Genomic DNA, 21,578 nt, shown 5'->3' with positions numbered 1-21,578 from the left:
ATACTGGGTATAGAATACAACCGAGCTTAACCATCGGTGATGCACCCATGGCTGGCGTCTTCGACCATTTTGACATACTTGTAGAGCGTTCCTTGGGTGACTTTCAGTGGTGGGGCAACCCAGGCTTTCCGACGACGTTCCATCTCCTCGGGAGAGATATGCAGCTCCATGGTGTTTGCCACAGCATCGACAGAAATGATGTCACCGTCCTTTACAAGCGCAATAGGTCCGCCAACTTGTGCTTCAGGGACGACGTGACCTATGCAGAACCCATGAGATCTAATATATCTCATCAGTGTGGTACGAAACAGCATCAGCAGGAATAGCACCAACCCTCCGCTAAATCGCCCGTCCGTAAGGCACGCAACGTCCTGACCAAGGCCAGCGCCCATAATCAAGCTGGTGGGTTTCAACATCTCACGCATACCTGCATGGCCGGTGTGTCAATATTGCTGTTTGGGTCCAAGACATTCACTTACCAGGACCACCCTTAGGGCCGAGGTAGCGCATGACGACGACGGTTTTTTCTCCCTTTTTGATCGAGCCAGACTCGACTGCAGAGACAAAGGCCTCCTCTGAGTCGAAGGTGCGAGCTTTTCCGGTAAACCCAAGACCTTCCTTGCCAGTAATCTTGGCAACAGCACCTCCAGGAGCCAAGTTACCACGCAGAATTCTAGGGTCGTTTGAGAAAAGAAACGGAGCTATCGAGATGGCGATGACGAACCTGATGTGACCAGTAGCTTTAATCGGCTTATCGAGGGGACGGATTACGTCCTGACTGGCGGAGAGTTCACCATGTTTATGTACCCAGCGCTCCAGGTTCTCGCCTAGAGTAGCACCAGTGACCGTCATGTTGCTACCGTCGATGAAATTATTTTTCATCAAGAAATGAAGTATCTCTGTAGTTGAAAGATGTTTCATGAACGCCGGAAATGAACGTAATTGCTGAATCACTGACTGGGTATGCCTCCGATTTTGTAGACGTCCTCCATGACATACTTGCCGCTTGGTTTTATGTCAGCGAGGAACGGCGTTGACTCCGACACTTGTGCGAAATCATCAAGGGTAAGCTTGATGCCTACAGCGTGGGCCATAGCAATAAGATGCAGTACGGCATTCGTCGAACCTCCTAGGATCATGGTGAGAACCTGAAACTTGATATGAATGACCGTAACACATCGTAAAGGTATGGCTGACCATAGCGTTTTCAAATGCCGAGCGCGTCATGATGTCGCGAGGCAGAATGTTTTTTTCGATAAGATTTCGCATGGCGGCACCAACTTTCTTACATTCATCGTGTTTCTCTGGAGATTCAGCCGGATACGAAGAAGAACCGGGAAGGGTCATTCCAAGAGCCTCGGCTGCACTGGCCATGGTGTTTGCCGTGTACATCTGTTAATATGTCAACAAACTAGGGTTCATTAAATGGTTTATAGGAATACTAACACCCCCGCAAGCGCCGGGGCCAGGGCATGCATGCCGCACTGTCTCATACCGGAGGGCTTCTGCTTCTGGTGTCTTTCCGTCTTGTAGGTATTGTCCGTACGCCTGGAATGCAGAGACGAGATCCAGTTGAGGTTGACCCGCGCATGAGCCCGCACGAATGGTGCCTCCATACACCATAAGACCTGGACGGTTGAGTCGTCCAACTATACGAGAATGGTAATATATCAGTCCTACATCATGGATCCAAAGATGCACCTTACTCACGAGCCATTAGTACACCTGGCATATTCTTGTCACACCCCGGTACCACAACCATTCCATCCAACCAATGGCCACCAGCGGCTGTCTCTACCTGATCCGCAATAAGGTCGCGCGACTGCAGAGAATATGACATTCCTGCCGTGCCCATGCTGATCCCATCGCTAACACCGACTGTACCAAACTGGTAGCCAATGAGCCCAGATTCGACCAGGGAACCCTTGATTTCCTGCCCCAAGCCAAGCAAGTGCCGGTTGCATCTGAAAGCGTCTTAGCTCCGAACGTCTATTCATGGTACACATTCTTCCTTACGGATTGCCCTTCATACCTGAACTGTGGTCAATGAAATGGTCGCGCAAGGATGGATTGACTCAACACTCACCATACACTCGCGACACCAATCATAGCTTTTTGAAAGTCCTCGTCATCTTTGATGCCTTCAGTAGCGTACAGCATGGCCTGCGTACATCAGCTTCTCCACGTTCCTAGCCCGATTCAAATGACTCACTTGGCTTGCACCTTGGTCTTTTGGTTGGGTGACCGTCCTGCTGTAGCGGTTCATGATGGGCTTGTCCTCGCATCTTGCAGGAGACGACCACAGTGACCTGGTCTGCCTTGCAAGACTCCTGCTAGCTGAGAGTCTTGAGTGCATCGTCCACCTGCTAAAGCTGCTGTCGATCAAAGTTCAAATAAAAAAAATATCGACCACCCGATTTGGCAGCGACAGCGAGTGATGGGGATGCCGTAACATGCCGCACCACTAGCCTACCAATCAGCGAACCACAAACGACGATTTCACTATGTCTCGGATGTTTTTTTTTGCTATGTTCTGGATCGTTTAGAGCCATGGTTCCGTGGCATGTGCTTTTCATAATTTTTTTACACCGTCTCCACGGAACTTGAATTTGAATCTCCTCCGAGTTAGTGCAGTTGAATCAGTGGCTATCAGTGAGTGACGGCGGGGTCAGCAAGCGTGTAATGTTATTAGAGTGCACGCATAGTTCATAATTCATGCCAGGCACCTCTCGAAGACATTATCATCGCGATATTAGACTTTGTTAAATACCAGTAAGTAGGTCCATTTTGTACAAATACGGAAATGGCTGGCAACATTTCATCCTCCCCGCCGATCATGTTTCACGTTTGTCATCCCTCGATACTGAAAAATCATGATAGAGTTAGGGTCAATTGTAGGGCTCCCAGTCAAACTTGGATGTTTGACTCCGGAGTTGGACGCGGCGTTGTTCGTCGAAAGACTTGGCGGTCTGTTGGCAGTCTGACACTGATCAGGCCAGCGTATATCACAAGTTTTTAAAGAGGGGGGACAAAATTTTCCAGGAATTTAGACACCGGTATGGCGTTTTTTTGGAATATCTCCGTTATCTGGATTGGACCCAGTTGTTCCGCTATTCCGCCTACAAAAAAATCTGTCTGAGCTATGCTATAGCGGATGTAAACTTATTCCAGCGGATTTTTTTTTGTCCGTGCTCGTCTTCCTTCGTTGCATCTACCAGGCTCGATTGACTAGCGTGCTCGACACTCTCGACATTAGAGGACATCTCGCTCATGGCTCTCAGCAACATCGTCATTCTTCAACAACTCGAGCGCTGCTGAAAGAAAAGACCCTCCATTACCGTCGCCCCAACGCTCCGTCCAGACTTTCACAAGTTTACGTTCCGCTAGATTGTGACGGAGAGAGGTATGGATGACAGAGATGACGATAAGCTGTCCAGTTCGCTCCCAGAAACATTACACGCACATATAATACGTCCCGATGATCCAGATGGGACGCTCTGATGAGGTCTCATCAAGTACCCAAGATCCTTCCCAGCGACAGACCTCCCATCTCACCTCCCAATTTATATCGTCATTGACCCCCGCGACCTTTCCAAATAGCCGTAGTTCACGAGGGGCATCATTGCATGACGGATTGGTCTCGCCAGACATAGAAGGGAGTGGATATAGTACCCAACGCAGTCCAAGAACCTCGGCTGGCCGGAGGGGAGGTGCGGCCGCTGGCTTCGCGCGCCCCCCTAGGGCGTTTTTAATTCCTGATGGTAATCCAGGCGGTAGCGAGCCACCCTTCCATCACTATCCAAATTATCATTCCTATACGTACCCTCCTCCGGGTCCTCCCCTTCCAGGTCAATATCACGCGACTTCAACAGGCACGTTTCAAGGCGGGGCAGGTCCTTCATCGTCGCCCCATAGGGCCCGCAGGCCGAGGCCGAGAGGTGGCAGTCGCACGCCAGAAGGAGATCGAGAGGGAGACGATGGCGATGACTTTGAGCCTACATACGAGGCCACGCCTCTCGGACGTGCACAAGAGATTCAACCCGGTAGATATTCGACTTCACAGCCAAGACAAGTACCCGGCCCTGTTTCGCCCTTTTTTCCAAGGGGTGTGACTAGAAGTAATAAAAGTAGCCCCTACCTGTACGATACACCTCATTGTGAGTCCTTGATTATGTTTGTTAAAAATCCGGTAAATTCTGAATTTTCCTTGAAGCATATGATGATTCTCGTTACCTACAACCGCCTTCGCATCACCCTGAGCCAAGTCTCATACGACATCACTCGCTTCCGTCTCAGCGATGGGACGAGCGCAGTCGCTCTGGGTCCTCCAGCAGTCGACACACACCAGGAACATTTGATGATCGCCCAATCCAGAGGGCTTCCTCGTATTCTCTCCCTCCATTCAGTGCTCTCATGCTGCCGCTCAGGCAAGAACACTCCGACAGAGGGCTGAACATCATCTCCACCCGGTCTGGCTGACCAGAGAATTTTGCCTATGGAAGTATCAGTAGAAGAGAGAGAGTCCAGCAACGAAAGACCGACCGACTTCAATGCAAGTGCGTATGGGCGAGGTAAGAGAAAGCGATCGGACGCTCAGGACGAAAGGAAGACCAAAGTTGGGCGCAAAATCTACGTTGCGTGTGATTTTTGCCGAGGTAAGTGGTTACCTTTCCAGGGATTGCCCAAGAACTTCAACTCCAATTGGCATTAATTGCCTCCTAACTTTACAGGGCGGAAGCTTCGATGTGACGGAACCAAACCATCCTGCGCGAATTGTTCCACCCGAACGCTGGATTGTAAATATGATGATCACCCCAGACGTCGTGGCCCTGGGAAAGCGCCCAAAGGTTCGCGGACCAAGAGATCGGAAGCAAAAGGTCGAAAGGGGAGGAAAACAGCCACAAGTGAAGCTGATAGGGAAGGGTCTGAACAGCCTTCAGCTGCACTTCCCGATCGGCATGTATTTGAGCCCCCGGTGATGTTACTAGGTCACGGTCACCTCCACTTATCCGAGTTGGAGGCCGTTTATGCGCCGCCACCCTACACTGATCGACCAAGCGCTTCGAATGTACATCGCGAAGGACCAGATCCGATACCGCACTATCGGTTTACAAGCGGTGTATTTAGGCAAGGACCAGTTGAGGGCTTGCGGCCACCCTGGGGACGAGACGAAGAAGACGGCCGGTCAGCGGACTCTGGATATCAGTTGCCTCCTGGGTCGGGGAAGGGTGATACAGACGAGGAGCTGACTAATTAAAAGCAGAGAAAACACGAGGTCACTGTTTAGTGGCGAGGCTGTCGTGGACGTAGACCGAGGCAGGCGGACAGTAGAGGATCGACGCCTACAACTGTCCACGGTATTGACGGGATGATGACCCGGCGGCGCACTGCTTGTTACGTATTCTGGAGATCGGATACCTGTTTATCGTTGCTACGCTCTTTTCTTGGTGAGCGTCTTTTTCTGAATGGGCTCTCACGTTCTGTTGACAAGAAATGAAGTCTAGATGCGAAATGTTTGTTTCGGAATCACCCTCTTTTTCCGTGGCTGGGCCATATCCGCTGTACCCTATTTCCTTGTTCTGAATCTTGGTATCGATAACCTGGTTGAATTTTCTCAGCCGCCGATATAGCCTACCTCATTATAATACTATTTGATTATATTTCTACGATATACTCTTGCTACGTATCTATTCTATCAATTATTGTCTCCTTGCTTGAAATAATAAATTGAATAAAATGGAAATAAGCGGGATGAAATTTCAAGGATTCAATTCATCGGAGGAATAAACCTGGGTGTAATGAACCCGATTGGTTCGGTGCATGTAGATTTCAGGCTCGGCTCCGTTAGCTTCCCTCTTTTCTGGAATTTCGGTGTTTATCATCCCCGCGCTTGCCTCACCTCGCGGGCAAACCCTCACTCTGTCTCCCCCGAACGGACATTCGATTCGTTGGTCATGCTCACGATGCCGCTCGTCGTCGACAATGGCGAACAACGCATCTTGAACGACGACGAAGACCGTATCACAATCCCCCCTTCCGTTCCAGGGGCCACTCATTCATATTCTACCAATGGTCTTGCCCCCGGAACAGTTGGCAACGGTCATGATCTTCCACATTCCAATGGCTCAAACGACTTCAGTGGTTATACAGTCATGGTCGCTGGTCAGCGTACCGGCAAGACTTCATTTTTGCGTCTTCTATTAGACACCAGTGAAATCTCCTCTACAGCCACCAAGGACCAGCTCGCCTCCGTCGCAAAGTTCGTCCAGGGCTGCAGCGGGCATACGTCTCACATACGCACCGCATCCATCAATATCGACCATGATATTGACCAAAATAGCACTCCTCAGGTCCTTACTCTCACGCTCGTGGATACGCCTTCTTTAACTTTCGAGGATGAAGCCTCCACCGACCGGGCTATCCATGAGATACTTAGGCATGTCGAGTCCAGATTCGCCGAGGGCATCGAGGATGTAAGTTTGTCTAGACTCGCCGTCTTACTGAACCTCACATTTTCGGGGCAGGACTGGAGATCCCCAGCAGGTGACAACAACATCCATTTGTGCGTTGCTCGACATGGGCGCTTAGTCTCCGCGTCACTGTGAACTGACCCACGGACCAGGTGTATATACTTCTTGGATCCCGACGTGATTGTTCCACCTTCTGTGCCAGGACCTCCTGCCCCTTTGGTTTCTCGTCCTCGGGGTAGTAGCTTCTCTGTCACGGAGCCGGAGCCCGTCATCCTAGAGCCCCCTGTCACCAATAATCCGCTTCTATGCCGCCCATCCCTTCCTATGAGCGAAATCAATACCATCAGGCGGCTTTCTGCTAGAGTCAATGTACTGCCTGTCATAGCACGAGCAGACATGCTTACCAACGACCGCCTTGCGGCCGTCAAAATGGCTGTTCGCCGAGATCTCGCAGAAGCCGGCATTGGCTTTGGGATCTTCGATATGGACTCCCATGCGCAGTACCAGCACCGTAAAGACGCGGCTGAGTCTGCGCACCCTGTCAAGAGTGAAATGGTGAACGGTTACAGTGTTCATCCGAACAAGACCTCTCCGCATGGTCATCCTTCTCCTCCGAATTCCCCAGCAGTATCGTCTCTCAAACTTCCATACGCTCTTATCTCACCCGAAATTTACTCGCATAGCGATGGCGTAGCGAGAGTGCCCCTATCACGCCACGAGCTCGTACAGCAATATGCTCCTTTGGTTCTTCGTCACTCCGCTTCTAAACTGACGCGCGGTAAATTCATCAGAAGCTATCGGTGGGGATCTATGGATGTTCTAGATCCGGTTCATAGTGACTTCATGTCTCTCCGCACTGCTATATTTCACCACATGGAGGTAGGTATTCCCGTTGTTCGACGTTTGATGTCACCCATGAAACTTGACCCCCACATAGACTCTGCAGAAATATACTCGAGAATATCTTTTTGAAAAGTTTAGAAACGAGTACTTACTTCAGCACCATCCTGCTAACCACTCGCTTCACCCCCATCCACTACAACAAACGGTCCCGCGCACTTCTGTACCTCTTACGCATGCTCCTCGCCCTGTTTTGACTATCGAGACGCAGTCCGGTCATGGGTCTGTCCGACATCCCCCTCTTGCCATGCCGCGTGACATTCCTGCTGGGGCGGATTTGCGTGGGCCGCCACTTTCCCGTCAGATGGCAGATGGTGCTTCTTCATCTCAGCTTCAGGGAAAGACAGCCTCTGGGAGTAAGTCCATGCGTCTCGTCCTGATCCAGATCAATTCGTGCTAACCCCAAAAAACAGGATCCTCCAAGCAGAGGACTAAGAAGATCACAGTGGCATGCAACTTCTGTCGATGTATGTATAATAGATTACGCCCTCCCTTGCGAATTCAATACTCAGGACGCTCTCTAGCCCGAAAACTCAAATGCGATGGGGGACGCCCTGCTTGTAGCCAATGTGTCAAGCGGTCCAACCTTTGCGATTACATGCCACAAACTAGCAAACGACGCAACCCCCACCGTCCACCTAAGGAGGATAGTGAGTCTGAGATGAGTGGCGAAGACCGATCCGCCGAAGATAACGAAGCCTCGGTCTCGCCCGAGATTGCCTCACAACCACTGTCTCGCAGGAGTTCCAACGTGGTCGATAAGCGGCCGATGCTAGATCCCTTTTCTGTCATCGCTGGCCCATCAGAGCCCCGCGAAGTTCTTCCCAATATGCCCTCTAGGCCGAAGTCCGGCGTAACAGGAGGTTCGGCAGCCTCCGACGGACGTTCGCTATTCAAGGATAACGAATTGCCCCATATCGCAACTCTGTCGCTACCTGAGACCTCCCCCGCTGCTGCAATGACTGCTCCTCCACTCCCGCCTATCAGACCAGCCTCAGAGCAACAAGCTGCTCAGCGAAAACGTGCATCCACTGTTCCTGGGAGGAGCAACCGTCCAGCTGCCAGCACCGGTCCGAAAGTGGTGGCATGCAACTTCTGCAGAGGTTGGTTTATCAAGCATTGCATATTGTTCAGAAGCTGATTCAATCATCCTATCTAGCGCGGAAGACAAAGTGCGATGGAGCGCACCCAGCCTGTTCCAGTTGTGCGCGGAGGTCCCTCCCGTGCAACTACAATCACGATTCCAGCGCCAGCGGCGCAAATAAAAAGGGGGCTCGACGCGCCTCGACCTCCAAGGCTACTGCCCCTCAACTATCTCAGCATCCTCCTTCCGTACAGTCACCTCCCGCCAACTCTCCCCCTTCATCAACCGTTGTCGGCGACTCTCGTTATTCTACTGGGAAGTCCTCTGAGGAAAACCCAGGAGAGCCTATGGATGTCGATCTGAAGAGAAAGATGGACGACATGGAGCCTTCGCATATTCAAAAGAGAATGAGGGTGGACGAAACCCCCGTGAACGTTATACCATGAGCATCATTGATCACCCTTATCATCACCCCTCCTCCCAGACTCACTCTGTAGAATCACCTTGCCTATGCACTGTCCCTTGGAAAGCTTGGAAACTGTCGTTGAACGTTGTGTTTTTTGGGTTATCTCCAAGTGTGCTTGTTATTTTTTGTGCATGGACCACGATTGTACTGTATTTTTTTCTCCTTTGCTCTTCTCGGGTGCCAATGTTTTCTTTCGATATAGCTATCATCGACCATTGTATGTATGTTGAGAAATCCAAAATGAAGCTCAAGTCTGTTCGTGTACATGTCGTTGTGTCATTGGTGGGAATTCTATGCCGGGCGGGTTGCTATGGTCCTGTCATTAAGATTCTATTCTTGTCGAAATAAGTATGGGTTTGACTTATCCTCGACAGTAACACCAGAAGGCAACCCTGTAAACCTTTCTTTCTGGCTGTATCCTATAACCCACACGTTCTTTGTGTTGTTCTACCAGTGTTCATACTCGCCTCACACTGTCTCACTCTCACTATTATATTTCCTGGATTTTATCATGTTTTCGTTTCGCAGAAGGCCCCGAACCTTAGACTCTACGGTGCCACAGCTGAAAACATCTCCCTCTTTGCCTGAGCTGCATTCTCAAGGCATTCCTTGGCCGGAAAACTTAGTAGACGTCGCAGTCATACGCGAAAATCCTACCCCAGTGCCTGAACGTCATCCTCATCAAGGTGCGGTCAAAAGCTCTGTATCCTGCTCCGATCGTGCCCCCATTCCATTCCACAAACCGTTTCGGTTAATTGCAGGACAACCGGCGGAAAATGGCAGCAAGATTTCGTCTCTGTATATGTCTCATCCCCCGTCTGCGTTCGGTAATTGGAGGTCTTCCACCACTACTGTCTCGTCGACGCGGCGATCCCATCGTAAAAACCGTGCTCCGCCTGCGTTCAATCTTATGGTATGTGATCATATAGATCCCCTCAAACTAACTCAATTACGACGCGTCGAACAGGTTGTAGGAGGGACAGGGACAGGAAAGACTTCCTTCTTGCGTCTCCTTCTCGAAACTGCCGACATGTCACCAAATACGACAGAAGACCAGCGTGTAGGCCTGGATCGGTTCTTAAAAGGTGCTTTGAAGCACACACAGCATATTGACACGGCGTGTGTTGAAATTTGCGAGTCTCGGTATGACCGAGTGCTGCTGACAGTCATTGATACCCCTGGATTGGATTTCGGCGACGGACGCGAGTTGCGGATTGAACGTCAGGTCAGTGAGATAATCAAGTATCTTGACGCGCAATATGCAGATACGATGAATGAGGTGTGTCACGCGAACCTTTTATTTCAAACACATGCCTAAATAGATATCTAGGAGTCTAAAGTTCTCCGTCAAAGCAAAGGGGATCAGCATGTTCACTTGTAGGAAATTTGTTATGTTAACCATTGTTGATTCAAATTCTCGACCTAGGTGTATCTTTATGGTTGATCCCTCGTCTATATTGTCACCGTCGTCACGTCCCACCCAGTCGCCTTTCCCGGGCAAAGCCCGGTCAAATACTACCGTTTCCAGTACTACCGTCGGAGATACCCAGGAAGCCAACTACCATCAAGAATATTCCAGAGACTTCGCAATGTCCCCCGCTGAGCTTCGCGTGATCCGTCGTCTTTCGGCACGGGTGAACGTGCTTCCTGTTATTGCACACGCGGACTCACTTACGGATGCCACGTTGTCCTTGGTGAAAGCTGCTGTTCACAGGGATCTAGAATCAGCTGGGCTAGACTTTGGGGTATTCTCCACTTCCAAGCCGAAAGTGGACTCCCCCATACCGATATCGCCTTCAGACGATAAAGCTGCCACAACGTTGCCACAAGAAGTAAATGGTCACCGTGAGAACGGACTTGAAGTCCACCAAAATGGGAGCTCTTACGTTGCCAACGATAGTGAAAACAAGGAACGTCCATCGCGTCCAGTCATCACGCTGAAAGGGACACGACAGTCCCGTTCTCGGTCCCGCTCGCGTCGTGACCTATCTGCCGTAGTTCAGGACGAAAGAGAGCCTTACTATCCCGATGGTGCCGAAGAAGACAGCGTAGCGAATATTCGGTTCTCAGCTGGTGTCGTCTCCAAAACAGATCTATCAACGTTACTCCCCTTCGCGCTTATCGCTCCAGAACAGGCAATTACCCCGCGGATTAGACGGGTACCTCCCGCTTCCCCTGAATCTAACTTTGTCACTCGGGAAGATGCAACAGGGCCCTCGAGCCCTGTGGCAGAAACACCCGTCTCCCCTGATAGTCCGATCCTTCATAAATCAGCATTTACTCAAGGACCCCCGGAGGATCTCAGGGGCGTGTTCACCAGGAAGTTCAGATGGGGGACCGTTGACGTACTGAACCCTGATCATTGCGACTTCCCTGCCCTTCGGACAGCCATTCTATTGACGCATCTCAAGGTGAATAATTTGCTGACGTATTTTATACACCGATGACACTACGGGACGCTCCCCAGGTTCTCAAGGTACATACTCGGGAAGTTCTTTACGAAAAATACCGAACGGAGAAGCTCTTGGCTAGACGTGCAACCAGGAACATAGGTCCCGAGGAAGCGAAACGTCTGTTGGAAGGTACGCCACGAGTTTGTAAATTACGGTCTTTGAGATACGCGGCTTACTCTGTCCCCTAGATCTTGGCTTGTAACCCCCTCAATTTATTCCTATTTACGAGTTCTATCTTGTACGACTTAGGGTTGGACCTCTGACCAGTTTTATGTTCCCGCTATTGATACCTACACTTATTACTATGGATCTACTCTTTGCGTCCCCTTTCACGATCAGGATCATTTTGGTTGCGTCCCCCGGATCACACACTTTTGGATTCATCCACGCTCATTTGAAATAAATTATTCCCCTTTGATCCCCCAGGATCCCAACTGACACGGGGCCCCCAAGATTTTTAAGACTGGAACTAGCTGGGAGGACTCAGAAGCACGGGGGAAATTGGCTCCGGGGAGAGCCCTCACGGTGCGCTCACGCGAGACTGAGTGAGACCAATTAGATATTTATTCAAAGCACAAGGTCTGCCCTAGCTTTGCCTTAGCTCACGGGTTAAGGCAAAGGGTTCTCCAGGGCGGAAAATCTCAGTTCTCTCTAAGTGCGAATATGACACGGCTCTACCGTGTGTTTATACAGGAGAGTTTTATTGCTGTTGTAATAAAGAACACACGCTCGATTAGTCTGTCCCAGACGGAGGAATGGCCGCTTCAGCGCCTCAATGATCTGATGGAAATTCTGAAGGGTACGTCTCTCTTTTTTTGTCGTCGTTCTTTTTGCTGAATTATACACAGGCGTTCTTACTTATCCTAACTGGATGGTAGTACCGCCCGGGCGTTGGAACGTTGACGGTTTAACTCCCGTTCAGGTAGATACTCACTGTACATCATCGTCTAATTTCCCTGACAGGTTGTTGTCTTGGACATCATTAATATTGCGGATATCAACTTGGCGGCATCTGAAGTTCCGTCTCTGATCATATGAGATCTCTCAGTGTTCAGCACACTTCCTTTTCTCGCTGCTTTCCATGTGCCAGTCTTGTTTCCTGCCTCCCCTGCAACGCCAGTGGTGACTTCGTCTCAAAAACAAGTTACGTACATTCCGCTGTCCAAGAAGGTCATGTCGCTTATCGTTGAGTTGTACATGCGCTTCAAAGATGAAAGATCCTCCTTCGTGGAAGACCGCGACAACGAGCTTTCGTCGTATAGTCACTGGCTCGGTCAGAAGAATGGCGGCATTTGACGATTATGCATAGTCAGTGATCTGGTTGATTTCATCTAGTGACGAAACACAGGTATCTCTGATACACATGTTGAGGGTATATTGTGGCAAATCATTGAAGTTTCCAGAGGAGATATTTTAGCTGATTGGTGTGCATTTTGTCCTTCTGACGCTTAATCGTGCCAAATGACCAACTTGTATGCAGCACTGCGACGGAGAGCCTATCGCTCGAAGACCAGGAAGCGGAAGATAACCTTGATCTCTCTCTCATCAGCTCATTGGAGATCGACCTCGGACCACATCTGGGAGACTCGAGAGTTCCTGATCACCTCACCACACAATTAGCGAAGACTCGCGCCAGGGCAGCCAGCTGCACAAGTCGAGTACAGATCTTTCATTCCCCCCTTCGCCCTCGACGGATATTGCGAAAGCGTCAGACGACTCTTGGGACTCACGACTTCGAGAAGGTGGATCTGGACATCGGAACAACTGCACCTGTTGTCCTGTTTCCGAGGGAGCGATTTGTATTCGATCTTCTGTTCTTTATATGTTCTAATGTTACGAGTGGTAACCCCATCCCTCTGCGCCCCATTCCAGAGCTAACTATTCTTCTAGATCAAGTGTCCTCGAGGAAGAGAGTTGCTGTACTTTGTCTGCCGACCTTGCTTGATCTATGTAAAATTGCAATGGTGAGCTATGTCGCTGATGAGGCCCTCTGGGGTAACATGCCTTTCCCAAGTGAATTGTGATCATGTGGCATTCTTTTGCACTGCTGAACTAACTTTAATAGGGCTCGTGAAGATGAACTACTGTATGTACTTTGCAAGCTTCTGGAGTTACAGCTCTGGCCGGGAACTTTATGGGGTGCACTGTCAAAGTTACCATCGAAGTTTAGCCATTCTCGACCTGGTGATCATTTCCTTCTATCACTGGTAACCCATTTCAATCAGGCCCTTGCAGTCAGTTCCAAAGTTTTGGAGGTTCCGAGGATTTCAAAGATTCTCGACATTCTGAACATTCGACGCCGTCAATTCGAGCCTGAGGACGATGTTCTTTCGCAAGGGAGCCCTAGTCCGACGACGTCATTCGAGCCTGAGGACGATGCTCTTTCGCAAGGGGGCCCTAGTATTCAGAGCTCTGCAAATGCTCAAGCGAGTGAGGCTCATCTTGTCGTCCAGCCCGTAACCCATTTCAATCAGACTCTTGTTCGTGATGGCTATCGCCACATCCTCACCGGTCGCTGCGACTTCCACAGCACTCTCGACAGAAGAAAGGAATTTGGCATATGCCCCACTCGAATGGTTCGCGTTATCTGGTTCTCTAGACTTGAAGGACTTGAAGGGGATACGGTATGATGTCTTTTTTTCCAACCTACATACATACGCTCAATCCTCCATCCAGACTCAACCCACCGTGTCTGTGTTGGAGTGTTTCGCAGGTTTAAAGCCTTAAAGAACTGAATGGGTTTAACATTCATGACCTCAAAAATCTATTGACTATGGAGGTGTGCCTGCAAATATTTTTCAATACCCTTCTTATTTGGCTGGAGGCCACAGTACGTTTCGTGATTCAAATACGGCGGGGTGGACGACTAATAAATACATGTTATTACCAGGCTGCCCCTGATGCATATCGGGTTTGTGCCACATACCGTGCCATCCGTTCGCCATATCGTGACATTCAACACCCCCGACCCCATCCCACCCCTCCCAGATTCGCGTTATCTCAGCATTCGTGCCGCATGTTGCAAAGTAGCTCTTTACTCTGGACTAGGATACTACATTGACAGGATTGTTAAGGAAAGGGGGCGTGGAGAACCGACGGAACTTGAGCCGGAGCTTCTCGAATTCATTCGGCAATTTGATCCAGTCCTTTGAAAGTCGTGTGTTTTCGCTTACTTCTTGTACTTTTACTTGCAGAGTTTCTCCATAATAGAAGCTAAGGCGGACCTTTGGTAGACCTTGTGCCTTTAATAAACATTATTATAAACCGAGCATCTCATCGCTAAACGGCCGTGTATCTCTGGTATGTCGATTTAAAGCATTCAATTGCAGGACGATTTTTTATTCCCTCCATACTCTCTAGTGGAAATACTGCACGATCGTTCTGCGTTACGAGCGTCGACATGTGCGCTCTGCTCCCATGACACCAATATGTCGTGTCTACCACCGTATATTACAATGTTAGATCATCCAGTAGCTCAGAAGAGGTTATCTTGATAACAGTGACTACTTAACTCATCCGCTTGACCTAAACTTAATACCCTCGGTCCCTCGTATAGATTTTCTCCGAGGATTTTCAATTTGAATCATGCTTATTAGCCTATGACATATCCGCCGCTAGTCCTACTAGGTACATAGCTAACCTTCTCCATTTTTTATTCCGCTGTGTCAGAATTTAGAAAGCAGAACTTGACAGTGCTGATCGTGCAGTGCCACAATTTATAACGTCATGAATCGCCTAGCTGATATCGGACACTTAGGGCAGATCGCATTGAGCCCGCGCCTCTGCATAGCATCTTGTCCCAAGGTAACCCCGAAGCTTGCCCGAACTTACACAATGTTTGAAAGCTTGATCAGGCAGAACTTACACCCCACCGCGCCCAAAAGTAGTGGGAATACCCCCAATGGTTAAACGACATTGATAGAAAGCAACAAAACCTCGACTATTGTGATTATTATGTACAGTAGTGAGTATTTCAGTAAGTACCAAGAACTTAGAAGCTCAAGGTAGTTAGACGGGTATGCGACATGAATAAGTTAGTCTCGTAAAATCAAACACGTGGATCATTACTATGCAATGAGAGCATCAATTTCTTCCTGTGATAGACCATCCAGTCTGTGTAAGAGGTAGTCGACCTGGCGGAAGGCGTTAGGATGAGATCCACTTGAACGTCGAAGGTGGGAAATGCGTACCTCGACCTCTTTTGTCAGGGGGATGATGTAGCCTTCGTACAACTCCACCACACCATCCACGTCAATTTTTGCTGTGCCATCCAAATGAGAGCTGACGATGGCATCGCCATCGGCACTGAATTCTTGTGCGTATATGGCAGCTTTCTTGCGCAAACGCTGAAGCAGCTTGCGTTCGACTTCCGGTTTTGTGATTAGTGCATCGAGTGCAGCTCGATTAGGCGTCAGGATGTGTGGGACGAAGGCAGCGGGGTTTTCAAGGAATTTTGATTCAGAGACAAATTTTCCTATAATCGATGAGACTAGGGGGTATTTAAGCTTGATGGGAGTGACTGACCGTAGTGCACACGTTTGCTAATTGCTTGCAGAACTTCAACATCTATTGTGGCGGCGCTGCCATAGTTACCATCGTCCTCGTATTCTTCATCCCCAATGATCCCATTTGAGCGCTTTGTGGCAGCTAATGCCAGGGTGGCCCGCCTTGTTATACGTGGAACGATGGAGCGAGTGTAGAAAGAGAGGATTGATGGATTTGCACTGATAGTGTTGGGGTATAGTATTTTTGGGAAAGCCAGGGGTGGAAGTACCGGGGCGGGGAGATTAGACGTGAAAGGGTATTCATCAGGGCTATTATGACATTAAAAAGTGAAACACGTTTGATTGTAACAATATACCTTGTGTATCTACGAGCCCTAGCTGTGTACTGATGTTAGCGTACTGCCTATGTTTAGCAATAGTCAAGGTACGAACCATGAAAAGTTTCAATTTCTTTCAAGAACCACTCGAGCCAACTTCCATCAAATCCCATATCCCTCAGTTCCTGGAAGGAGCCGCGGATGTAGATTCGAGGGTTGTGAGCAAACTGCGCTCGCTCTATCAAATCGAAAATGATGGTGTCTTCGAGGCGGACCAAAATTTGACGTATTCGCTCGAGAGACAGAGGGTCTTTCTCAAGCATAAAATTCTGGGACAACATGGTGAGTCGGATGTAAGAGTAAGTTGTGGATGCGAGGGATGGGCGGGACTGGTAAGATGTGGTACGTTTTATATAAGTATGACTCGGATGTCAATCGGGTGTGGTACGTTTTAGTATGATTGCCAAGTTTGCTTCCACGCTAAGGACACAGGACTCCGTTGTCAGAGCGCTAAACTGGACTGGTGAAGTTTGAAGAACGAGGCTCTACGGATGGCATATGACCTCCACTAGTCTACTTATATTCTGCGTGAATTCAACCTTGGATAAAATTTCGGCCGCCGAGTGGTCCAGGATCAACAAATTTATCAACAAGTTTCAAGACAAAAAGGGTACTACTACTTAACCGAACTTTTGCCATGTGTTTCATTGCATTACCCCATACTACGCAGTACGTAGACAGACAAATTGGGCGACTCCGGGAAGGAACGTTACACTCGTGGCGACACTGACCGAAGGCCGAGTCACTGCCAACGAACAACCTTGCCTTGCTTGGTCATTACGGAAATCATTGGCCATTTCCGCGCGGGAAGTTTCGAGACACAGGTTGATGGCATGATTTAAGCAGTACGTGCTCAATGATTGAATGCTGCTTGTGCAGATCACAGTGCCTGTCTCGAAACGTTTTGCACTTCGAATTCGTCACTGCGGAATTGAACTGCCAGTCTCCTCATCACTGCTTTTGTTGCCTCATGCGCCGTGTGCCCACTCACTAGCATTTCTACTGCCAGTGATGTCATGGACTTGGCAAGCGGACTTACATACTTGCGGGGCTCCGTAGCTGCGGCTATCTCCCAGTGAGATCACTCAAACACCTTCGCGTCGCCTCGTGGTGAAGATGTGAGTCCGACATCTTGACTGTTCCAAAAAGAGCTTATACAATCACCGAGTCGTTTGGCTCAATGTAACAACCGAGACCCTTTGCAGAAGCACGCTACCTCCAAAATATCAGGCCCAGGAACGCGTGCATAGTCATAACAGGTAGGCTCGTGACCAGCCCGGCGTATGCTACCACGGACGAGTCGAGTGGAAATCTCACCATCTCAAATTGACGTATAGTCAGACTGGTTACAAGTCTACAGAACAGAGTTATACTTAAGTTAAGCAGAGCGCCGAACTTCGTCTTCTCGCTGCGGCGCAGTGTCGGGACTCGGGAATTTTTGAAATACAATCACGATGCCGTTGTTCACAGCCCATCTATTATCTTCTTCCTGGAGATCTTCAGACGCCTGTGACTTGAGGTTACCCTACTGCCACTCCGCCGCCGATCTACGCTTAAAGAAACTCAGCTGCAGGTGCCTTGGAAAGTTGGTACCAGATGTCATGCGAACCCTCTCCATATCAATCCATAACTTTCTTACGGTGCCCCGCTGTCCGACAACCGGACGTTGAATCATATGTAGGCATTTCTCACACTAGGATAGCCACCCACTAACCGTGGACGAGACTCATCACTTGCAGCATTCTTTGCGGTCCAAGTCGTTCTGAAGTGATTGCGGCTGTTAGTGATCTAATCAAGGCGAGGACAATGATTGATTGAATATATGTCTCTACGCAGTGTCCTACGCCCAAGATCTAAGCAGTGGTCTGGACATTTTGAGCCCGGTCCACTCGCACGGACAAATTGGACCCAGAAGCCGCGGCCTACGAACAGACTCGATGATCACACTTTTGAGTCTTGATGATCCCTCCTGTCCGGATATGGATCCTCAAATTTCGTATGACCGGGATCAAGTCCCACATTACTTACTGACTGGGTGTTCCACATTCCCAAGGGTTAGTCGCACTACCCTATGGGATCTAACTTGAAGCGCTGAATGGTGGCAGATCGCGACTAGTTGCCCCCATAATGACGTTTTCAGTGCCGAGCGCTTGAACGTTCCGCCACGTACCTGTCACGGGCCATTGTACCAAAGTGTACCAATCGGTTTGCAAAACTCAAGGAGACGAAGTAACTGAGAGCGATATGCGATTAGTCCAACGAAATGCCAAGGAGGTAAATACTTAATAGGGGCGTTCAGGACTTGATCGGCGGCACCTAGCCCTATATCTGATGGATGAGCCACGCGTGCGACGAAGACGGAATCGCCGGGAAGCACCAATTTGATTTTCTATCGTCTATTGCGCTAGCCTTCAGTACTGAACTACGCAGGTTCAGACAGGCCCTACGTGCGTGTGCCCTTCGGTATCTTTCCATCAAACACACAGTGTATTTCCATAGTGTTGCGTCACTGTTGGAGTTCCACTCCAAGGTGTGTCGCCGGAATCTTGCTTCTTGATGTGAGCCAGCTGTCAACTTTGTCAACTCGGTACCAATGTTACACTGGTATCTGACCAATGCTCACGCTGGCACAGAGTCGGCAGGATGTGTGCCGCAGATCACTGTCACCAACGTCGAGATCACCCACTGATGCCAATGATAGTTTAGTGCAATATAGGGATGTCACAGGCCGTAGATGATAGCATGCGCTAGCGAGTTTTGATAGTACTCGTCCACGTGCTTGCAATTATAGCGCGACCAAGATAAAAATATCAACGGCTTCCTTAAAGGATGTCACATCCCTCAGGAACGCGGTAAAAATCGAGTAGAAATGCAAGCTGCGCTTGACATTCCTATAAAGATGGTACATCAACACTCTGCTGCAATCGAGGAGGCCCAGGTCTCGAGGGTCCTGACCAAAGTTGTTATTAGCTTCTACTGTTGACGGTCGAGTGTGTACTTGCTTCTATCGCAGAGACTCCTATATGAGAGAGCTGTGCCAGACACCGTGACAGTCGGAGCTAGCACTAGGCAGTACTAGCCTTTCGCGTGCTTATCATTTCGTGACGCACCGCCGCACCTCAACGTCACTATGCCAACGTAGTACCAGGTGGAGCTTGGCCCGGCGGTCAATTAATATAACAATGATGGGTACTGCATAGAAAGGAGTACTAGGAAATGTACAACGGGTGATCTGAAAGCTGGCAGACCGCTTGTTGCTTTTGGAGAGATAAGGCCCGCATGTTGTCGTCAAACACGCTGACCTTCACTTCGACCATTCTACCACGAGTCCTGGCTCTGGTCACGTTAAATGGAACCGTGGTAGAAGACTAGATGATCCGCAAGGACTTCCAAGATCATCAGCACGACTAACTGGAAGATGTCAAGACGAACTGGACTCTCGTCTCTTTGAGCCATGATGCGCAGTCATGGATGGACATAATCCGACAACCATGATCAAACCTGGCGTCATTTCGCGCGTGCCATGGACGATAGCAGTCGCGTCCAGTCCTCTCATGTTGCCGAGCTCCTCACCGGGCTATCAGATTGCTGAGATCACGACCGGAGAAATTACATGTTTGGGTCATTGAGCCAGGCTGCCGTATGCTATTTGAAACAATTCGAATCTTCAGGGATGAAACTCCGAGTCTCTGGGCATGGTAACTCCGGCGTAGTGAGACCGACCTTTGGCTGCTATGATGGCAAGTGGAAATGTGAAGCCATTCGTATCTTTGATCCTGCCAAGATTGTGGACAGCAAGGTGATCCGATAGCTATAGAAGGACATACTGTCGAGAGTTGTGCATGTAAAGAACTGAGAATGAACTTAAAGAAGATTGGTTGAAACAACGCTCCTTAGACTCTTACTACTACTAGCCTAGTAGTAGTAAGAGTCTAAGGAGCGTTGTTTCGGAGTCTTAGACTCTTACTCACTCGGAGTTACGTAAACTTTCCCTCGTCTGAATCAATTCACTTGGATATCGTCTCCATCTTACTGGCAGAAATAAGATTCTAATGGGATTCATGTTACCGTCTCCCACCAACCCAAGAGAGCACGCTCGTGCGCTCATGTCCCAAAAAGAGAACATCGAGGCCGAACTCGATGCGCAATTTTCTATCCTTAAAGCCAATAACATTGACATGACCACGCCCCTGGTTGATCGGGAAGGATTTCCTCGGGCAGATGTCGACTTATACGCCATACGGCATGCCCGTAGACGCATCAACGAGCTGCGAAACGACTACAAAGTCGTCATGAATGAGATTGAGAAAGCTCTCCAGGCGGTATATGATCCCATCGGCAGTTGGATCATCACCCGCAGTATCCGAAGAGGTTGCGCAGCACACGGGAGTAAGCGAAACTGTGGAATCGCTATCTGCTTTTGCAAGAGTGGATGGCGTAGCCCCGAGTAGTCCCGCAGCAGAAGCGGTACGTTGGTATGAACCTCGCCTTAAGGACGATAATGACAGTTTCACTTGCAGGGACTTCAACGAGAAGATCTGATATTAAAGTTTGGATCCCTCGCACGGCTCTTCATTTACAGCCAATTCTTTGCAACCGCTGGCCGATCTAGTGAATGTCAACGAAAATGTTAGTCCTGGTTACTTTCCCCGCACCTCCTATCTGACCTACATTCCCCAGCGTGAGCTTGAGGTCGTGATATCAAGGTCGGAGGAAATCATGCCATTAAAACTCATCCCGCGCAAAGGGTGGGGTGGGCGTGGCATGCTAGGGTATGAGATCTCTGATCGTTTACCTGACATGAGTTAATACTCCCCCACAGGTGTCATATCGTTCCTCATCAATCCTAGTCACTATCGACTCTCTTCTGAGACGGCGCAGATGTCTTCTATTCATTACAGCTTTGTACTATATACAATCATACTGTCAAGAATTCGCTCATCGTTGGAGACCTTGGCAATGCAGTCTGGTACAAACAGGCTTCCCCATCTTTTCTTACAACTCCTCCAGCTACGGTCCTGGCTTGGGTGGCATGTTCATAGTTCATCCCTTAAATCTCGATCGATAAAGTCGCCGCTGCCTCGCATCCGGGCCCGTGCTCGGTCGACCGTGCATGAAGCAGGATCAAGGGAAGGAACGGCTTGATGAGTGGAAGCATTCCGCTTGATGACTTGCTAGAGATTAAATGGATTATTAGGACTTGTGCAACGTGCACGGGCGAGTTGTATAACCACACTTGTTACACATCTCAGGCAGGGTATCGCGCTGGCTTCTTCTGAACACTCAGTTCCTGCCATAGCGCTTCAGGAGGGAGGCAGAAGAG

The 21,578-nt window shown here is 49.4% G+C and overlaps 7 protein-coding genes across 7 annotated transcripts; 5 read left to right on the top strand and 2 right to left on the bottom strand.

Annotated features, from left to right (window-relative positions):
* Positions 1-26: 26 nt before the first annotated feature.
* On the bottom strand, positions 27-2,486 carry EDB91DRAFT_1268942 (dihydroxy-acid/6-phosphogluconate dehydratase; the record flags this gene model as incomplete). Its single annotated transcript, XM_041324539.1, has 11 exons — positions 2,213-2,486; positions 2,087-2,163; positions 2,017-2,037; positions 1,711-1,964; positions 1,447-1,649; positions 1,198-1,392; positions 959-1,148; positions 725-899; positions 480-673; positions 334-427; positions 27-279 (listed from the first exon to the last, which is right to left on the bottom strand). Exons 1-11 carry the CDS (start codon positions 2,354-2,356, stop codon positions 27-29), a joined length of 1,800 nt encoding a protein of 599 aa, XP_041179717.1. The 5' UTR covers positions 2,357-2,486.
* An 867-nt stretch (positions 2,487-3,353) lies between these two features.
* Positions 3,354-4,716, top strand: EDB91DRAFT_138548 (uncharacterized protein). Its single transcript, XM_041326191.1, has one exon. It carries the CDS (start codon positions 3,479-3,481, stop codon positions 4,451-4,453), a length of 975 nt encoding a protein of 324 aa, XP_041179716.1. The 5' UTR covers positions 3,354-3,478; the 3' UTR covers positions 4,454-4,716.
* Positions 4,717-5,853: 1,137 nt separating this feature from the next.
* Positions 5,854-9,275, top strand: EDB91DRAFT_1120238 (uncharacterized protein). The gene is made up of 7 exons (XM_041318179.1): positions 5,854-6,473; positions 6,525-6,562; positions 6,623-7,349; positions 7,408-7,726; positions 7,784-7,837; positions 7,895-8,473; positions 8,530-9,275. Exons 1-7 carry the CDS (start codon positions 5,955-5,957, stop codon positions 8,898-8,900), a joined length of 2,607 nt encoding a protein of 868 aa, XP_041179715.1. The 5' UTR covers positions 5,854-5,954; the 3' UTR covers positions 8,901-9,275.
* Positions 9,276-9,431: 156 nt separating this feature from the next.
* EDB91DRAFT_1236291 (Septin-domain-containing protein) lies at positions 9,432-11,472 on the top strand (the record flags this gene model as incomplete). The annotated part of the gene is made up of 5 exons (XM_041321432.1): positions 9,432-9,833; positions 9,888-10,199; positions 10,251-10,297; positions 10,347-11,348; positions 11,388-11,472. The coding sequence occupies 5 exons, from the start codon at positions 9,432-9,434 to the stop codon at positions 11,470-11,472; spliced, it is 1,848 nt and encodes a 615-aa protein (XP_041179714.1).
* A 1,033-nt stretch (positions 11,473-12,505) lies between these two features.
* On the top strand, positions 12,506-13,571 carry EDB91DRAFT_138460 (uncharacterized protein). Its single transcript, XM_041326190.1, has 5 exons — positions 12,506-12,516; positions 12,584-12,681; positions 12,791-12,797; positions 12,854-13,337; positions 13,439-13,571. Exons 2-5 carry the CDS (start codon positions 12,675-12,677, stop codon positions 13,445-13,447), a joined length of 507 nt encoding a protein of 168 aa, XP_041179713.1. The 5' UTR covers positions 12,506-12,516; positions 12,584-12,674; the 3' UTR covers positions 13,448-13,571.
* A 1,686-nt stretch (positions 13,572-15,257) lies between these two features.
* Positions 15,258-16,819, bottom strand: EDB91DRAFT_1120203 (chorismate mutase). The gene is made up of 5 exons (XM_041318178.1): positions 16,311-16,819; positions 16,235-16,256; positions 15,898-16,187; positions 15,564-15,847; positions 15,258-15,506 (listed from the first exon to the last, which is right to left on the bottom strand). Exons 1-5 carry the CDS (start codon positions 16,534-16,536, stop codon positions 15,441-15,443), a joined length of 888 nt encoding a protein of 295 aa, XP_041179712.1. The 5' UTR covers positions 16,537-16,819; the 3' UTR covers positions 15,258-15,440.
* A 3,488-nt stretch (positions 16,820-20,307) lies between these two features.
* On the top strand, positions 20,308-21,064 carry EDB91DRAFT_1236289 (uncharacterized protein; the record flags this gene model as incomplete). Its single annotated transcript, XM_041321431.1, has 4 exons — positions 20,308-20,577; positions 20,627-20,730; positions 20,806-20,884; positions 20,936-21,064. The coding sequence occupies 4 exons, from the start codon at positions 20,308-20,310 to the stop codon at positions 21,062-21,064; spliced, it is 582 nt and encodes a 193-aa protein (XP_041179711.1).
* Between the last annotated feature and the right edge of the window lie 514 nt (positions 21,065-21,578).

Source organism: Suillus paluster (assembly GCF_016628075.1).
Source record: "Suillus paluster strain FC165 chromosome Unknown EDB91scaffold_13, whole genome shotgun sequence".
Lineage (NCBI taxonomy): Eukaryota > Fungi > Basidiomycota > Agaricomycetes > Boletales > Suillaceae > Suillus > Suillus paluster.
Note: the sequence above shows the minus strand (reverse complement) of the source record. Positions and strands in the feature narration are given on the sequence as shown.

Bases quoted from the DNA above. Each gene is read 5' to 3' on its own strand.
- EDB91DRAFT_138548 (XM_041326191.1), top strand. From the start codon at position 3,479: ATGATCCAGATGGGACGCTCTGATGAGGTCTCATCAAGTACCCAAGAT.
- EDB91DRAFT_1120238 (XM_041318179.1), top strand. From the start codon at position 5,955: ATGCTCACGATGCCGCTCGTCGTCGACAATGGCGAACAACGCATCTTG. The intron at 6,563-6,622 runs GTGCGTTGCTCG...CCCACGGACCAG, and splicing joins GGTGACAACAACATCCATTT to GTGTATATACTTCTTGGATC. The intron at 7,350-7,407 runs GTAGGTATTCCC...ACCCCCACATAG, and splicing joins CTATATTTCACCACATGGAG to ACTCTGCAGAAATATACTCG.
- EDB91DRAFT_1120203 (XM_041318178.1), bottom strand. From the start codon at position 16,536: ATGTTGTCCCAGAATTTTATGCTTGAGAAAGACCCTCTGTCTCTCGAG. The intron at 15,848-15,897 runs GTCAGTCACTCC...CATCGATTATAG, and splicing joins TAGCAAACGTGTGCACTACG to GAAAATTTGTCTCTGAATCA. The intron at 15,507-15,563 runs GTACGCATTTCC...GCCTTCCGCCAG, and splicing joins CCCTGACAAAAGAGGTCGAG to GTCGACTACCTCTTACACAG.